A 4,567-nucleotide genomic window follows, 5' to 3' on the forward strand; every position below is an offset into this window, starting at 1 on the left:
AATTATATCGAGAAAAAATATAAAAGCATTAAAAGGGTAATGCTTGTGAGGATTTTTTTTATTTTGTCAGTAAAAGAAGTTTTATAGTAATGGGTTCGATTTTCGAAATCAAAATTTTCAACAAATATTTACGTTTCAGGGTCAAAAAAGGCATAAACACCAATTTGATGAAGAAGTTTAGGGTGTATGTGTATGTGTGAGTGTGTGTACGTACGTAAGTGCACTCATGATCATTTTTTTCGTCTTCGATATCGCGTAAAAAATGATATCGACTTCGTTGATGTGTCGATCGAAGCGTATAGTCGATATAAGCAAAGATGGCAATATGATCTGGAAAGGATTTTATAAAATTCGATACCGTTCTTTCCCGTAATGTTATTTGATTTATTGTCCCATAGGCATTTAAAATACCAGGAAAACAGGTTTTCTGGGGTCAAAACTCTGCTTGAAAGTCGCTATTATTCAACAGTTTAAGAACAAAGTTTTTTGTGTTAAATTGTGTTAAGAAATGAAAAAACTTTAAAAATAAAACTATAGTTCTTCAGGCATCAATCATCTAAATAATTTCAAAGCTCTACTACTTCTTCACACTTTAAGAAATTAAATTCAACCAGTCAGGCAAGCTAAAAACCTAAATTGTTGATTTAAGTAGGAATTATTTCTTGTAGGAAAACAGATAAATTTAAATGAAAACATTGTTTTAGATTTGTTATAAACAAATATTTATTACTTAATTAAATGAAAATATAAAAAATTTATTTTTAAATAATACTAAATTATGTCAAATTAATTAACTAATTTGTCTAATGTGCTCCTGTTTTCATTTTTGAGTCAGTTCCATATATTTGTTTCTTAGTTTCAATTTCTCTGTAACAAATTTAGATTAAATTAGTACGGATTGCTTCAATTAGTCATATATTTAGGTAAAAAAAAAGGCAGGGTAATTATTTATGATATTTCAAAAGACAACGTTCCAAGTAAAAGGAATCCAAACTTTGGTTTTTTTGAAACACGAACTGTAATATTTTTTAGTAGTAATGAAATGAAATAAAACGCATTTGTTTGAATTAACTAAGTGAAAATTTATCTCTCTTTGCTAAAAAATCGTGCTAAAAGACTAAATTCAGCATACTAAGTGCAATGAAGTGAACTATGAGCAATGGATAATTAGCTTTTTGCCACTTCAAAACGTAGGAAAAACGCGCGAAAATAATTTATACTATGCTTACATAGATTGTGTTCATCATTTGTTCGTTGTCTTGACCATTATGAGGAGACATTGTTACTTTTTGATTTCTTGCTCGCATTTCATTTTCAACCATTGTATTTTGCTGCCTTTGGTGTTGTGACTGTTCATGACTGTTTCTGTTGTTTACATTATGTTCAGTTGGTTCTTCCATATTGGTTGTGGTCATACGGTTTTGTTCCTAGAAACAAATATAAATGCCCATTTCGATTAAATGTAAAACAAATGTTTTTCTTAAAATTAATTAATTTTGCAACTTTTTTTTATTCATGAAAATGCTTTCCAGACATGTTTGGTACCTTCTCCAGTTTTGTCGCATAAGTATACGGTATAAGAAATGCAGAAAGGTCACTTTAACTGGAAAAAAGATCTAAATAAAAGTAGCGTTAAGTGTAGGAATAATTACAAAATTATTGAAAATTTACGTGAACTGAACTTTCTTGTAAAAGTCGTTTTGACTATCCCGATTTCCAAAATTATCCGAAAAAAAACGATCATGCTTCTTTTATACTTCCTCATTGAATTCAATGGTTTTATGTTAGGTTAGGTTAAAGTGGATGTCCTGGGGTGGGACACACTTAGACCGTTGGGTTCGTTGTGATACCTTATCAATACTTAGTGAATTGAAATAAATTCTTAAGGTTTTCTTAGAAGTAAGTGTAATTTGTGACTACATTTACGGATAAACAATTCGTGTCTCTGCCTAAAATGTCACTCCTTTCGAAGAATTATATAGATGGAACTATTTTTCAAAAATAAATTGACACACTCAGAACTTAAAAGAAAATGGCAATTCTATTTACTTACAACATTCATTGGTGACATCATCAACATCGTATCCATTTGGTTTTCTTGAGAATTTCTCTTGGTTTTCATTGAGTGATGAGTGTTGGTTTCTCTCTGATAAACAAAAATGCACACATTTTAAATAGGATAATAATATATGTAAATTTATTCCTATCTTCCCCGGAGATCCCCATTTGTTCAGAAATTACTTCGAAGTAAATTCCAAGCAGATAATAATTTTTGCATTTCTACAAAATACAGACGGAAGTATATTTCTAATTATTTGTATTTTACGTTTGGGGCATCGATTCAAATTAATGAAAAATTCTAAGAATTTCAAATACAGGAGCTATCAGAAATCAGATTTATCGATGTTTAGAATCGAAATCGATAACTAATAAAATTGGGACGCGTACAAACTTGAAAAGGTACTTACTTGGCGTAATGCTACTGTGTCACTGTTGGCTGCATCCATTAAATCTGAACTCATCCTAACCATACTTTTACCCATATCCACATACATTTTAGTATCTTCTATTGGTACGCGTTGTGGTTGAACTGCTTTTGCTAATTGTTCCACTTTTGGTGCAAATGTCATAAATCTAGGTGCATGTTCAGTACCATGATAATTTGATTGGATACCATGTCGTGGTAATTCTTCTAACATACTTTTTGTTAAATACTTTTTAGAATTTTCTTGCATTGCAGCTTGTTCGTCGTAACTTTGTTGACCACTCAAAAAGGTCATGACATTTTGCATGACGTCATGTTTGGGTCTGGTATCTTCACGTATCATGGGTGCTACAAAGTCTTCATCAGCACGAGCATGGTCGTGTCTGTAATATTCCATGCTTTTTGAATCGCTGTTACCGCTATCGTTTGATGAGGATAGAATTCGTAAAGTTTTTTGATGTTTTCGTTCATTAGTTGAATCGCTGGAAGGATCCATCATCATTTTTTGGTGTAATTCATGACTTGCTGATTCTGAATGTTGTCTGTTCATGTGTCTGCTGTGTGTCATGTCTGTATGGCGGGTCTCTGGTAATGTTTGCACATTTTTAGACAAATCTTCCTAAAAATGCGATAAAAATATAAATTAAAATAGAGTATTGCAAATTGAAACGATAAGATTCAATAAATTATTATTTTTTCACTGAAATAATGATTTTTCTTTAGATATGGGAAGAAAATTGTGTGTTCAAATTATTCCCTCCGAAGTACACATATTTGTATATTTTATTGAAAACAAAAATATTTGGCTTCAAGAATAATTAATGTCGAGTAGATACATTTTTAGGCAATGTTCTCATCAAAATTGAGTACATCATTGCATAAACACAGTTCGATAATAAAAATAGTCGGGATAATTAAATTAGTAAAAATATGCTGGAGCTTTAATATATAAAATTATAATGCTATTTATTGGATCATTATGGATTTCGAAAATATGCTACGAAATAAAATATGATGGAGAATGTTAAAAGTATTAGCGGTGGACAGATTTTAATTTTTTCTCTCGTACAGCTAGTCCGTTTCAGTTCAAAAATTGCGATAAACAATATTAAAATTAAAACCGTTCGGATTCTAAAATTATTCACAGCGTATTTCAAAGTATCTATTTATCCACATTTAAAATCTATCACTGCGTAAATCAATTTCAATTTGATAATAATATAGTTTTTATAAGGATTTCAAATTATTTTATCAAAAACAATTAAATTTATGATCAATACTAATAAATTAAACAGTAAAGTTAATTGTCATTATGATAACTGTTTACGCGAGTTGAATGAATTTTTAGTTATTGAAAACGTATTTTTCAACAAAAAAGCTCTTGTATAGATCTTTCACTGTATGTATGTCGTCTAATGTTCTACTCAACTAAAACATGAAATTTAGAGAAAGTAGCATACCGACTAATAGCGCTAATTGGCTATTTTCTAGTTACAGAGTTGTTTTAACAAATAAAAATTTTTTAATTAAATTTTCGACTTTTCGAAAATTTAAAAAAAAAAAAAAAAGAAAAAAAGATGAATAGTTTTGTATATTTCCCAAAGAATTTCAGCATGTATTTAAAAAAATTTACAATATATATTATCGATAAATAAATAAAAAATTCAAGTTAATAAGTAAAAAAATATAAAAATGAATAAAATAAAATAAATATTTACCCAAGTATATTGTGGTGCACCATTGATGATAGCAATAATTGCCACTAATAAAAATCCAACAATTGCTTGACTCATGATTGAAAAATTAGTTAATTAATTAACAATAATTAAAGTATATAAATAATAATAAATCACCAATATAATTAATAACTTATGTAAATCAAAATTTTAAATCGTTATTTATATTAAATTTCTTACCAAAATTTTTACAAACGTATGCATTTTTCGACAAAATTTTAAATGAGGTAAACAGGCCGGTATTAACTATACCTTATCCATACAACGTAATTTAATTTGATTAAAAATTTATATTTATTATATTAATTACCTATGATATGTACATATTCGTTAAAACGGGTATTCA

The 4,567-nt window shown here is 28.6% G+C and overlaps 1 protein-coding gene across 1 annotated transcript; it reads right to left on the reverse strand.

Annotated features, from left to right (window-relative positions):
• Positions 1–805: 805 nt before the first annotated feature.
• LOC123293155 lies at positions 806–4,350 on the reverse strand. Its single transcript, XM_044873878.1, has 5 exons — positions 4,204–4,350; positions 2,469–3,104; positions 2,054–2,146; positions 1,230–1,427; positions 806–867 (listed from the first exon to the last, which is right to left on the reverse strand). The coding sequence occupies exons 1-5, from the start codon at positions 4,276–4,278 to the stop codon at positions 859–861; spliced, it is 1,011 nt and encodes a 336-aa protein (XP_044729813.1). The 5' UTR covers positions 4,279–4,350; the 3' UTR covers positions 806–858.
• Positions 4,351–4,567: the final 217 nt, after the last annotated feature.

This window comes from Chrysoperla carnea, chromosome 2 (genome assembly GCF_905475395.1).
Source record: "Chrysoperla carnea chromosome 2, inChrCarn1.1, whole genome shotgun sequence".
Lineage (NCBI taxonomy): Eukaryota > Metazoa > Arthropoda > Insecta > Neuroptera > Chrysopidae > Chrysoperla > Chrysoperla carnea.

Bases quoted from the DNA above. Each gene is read 5' to 3' on its own strand.
- LOC123293155 (XM_044873878.1), bottom strand. From the start codon at position 4,278: ATGAGTCAAGCAATTGTTGGATTTTTATTAGTGGCAATTATTGCTATC. The intron at 3,105-4,203 runs GTAAATATTTAT...TCGCATTTTTAG, and splicing joins GTGCACCACAATATACTTGG to GAAGATTTGTCTAAAAATGT. The intron at 1,428-2,053 runs GTAAGTAAATAG...ATTTGTTTCTAG, and splicing joins TGATGTCACCAATGAATGTT to GAACAAAACCGTATGACCAC.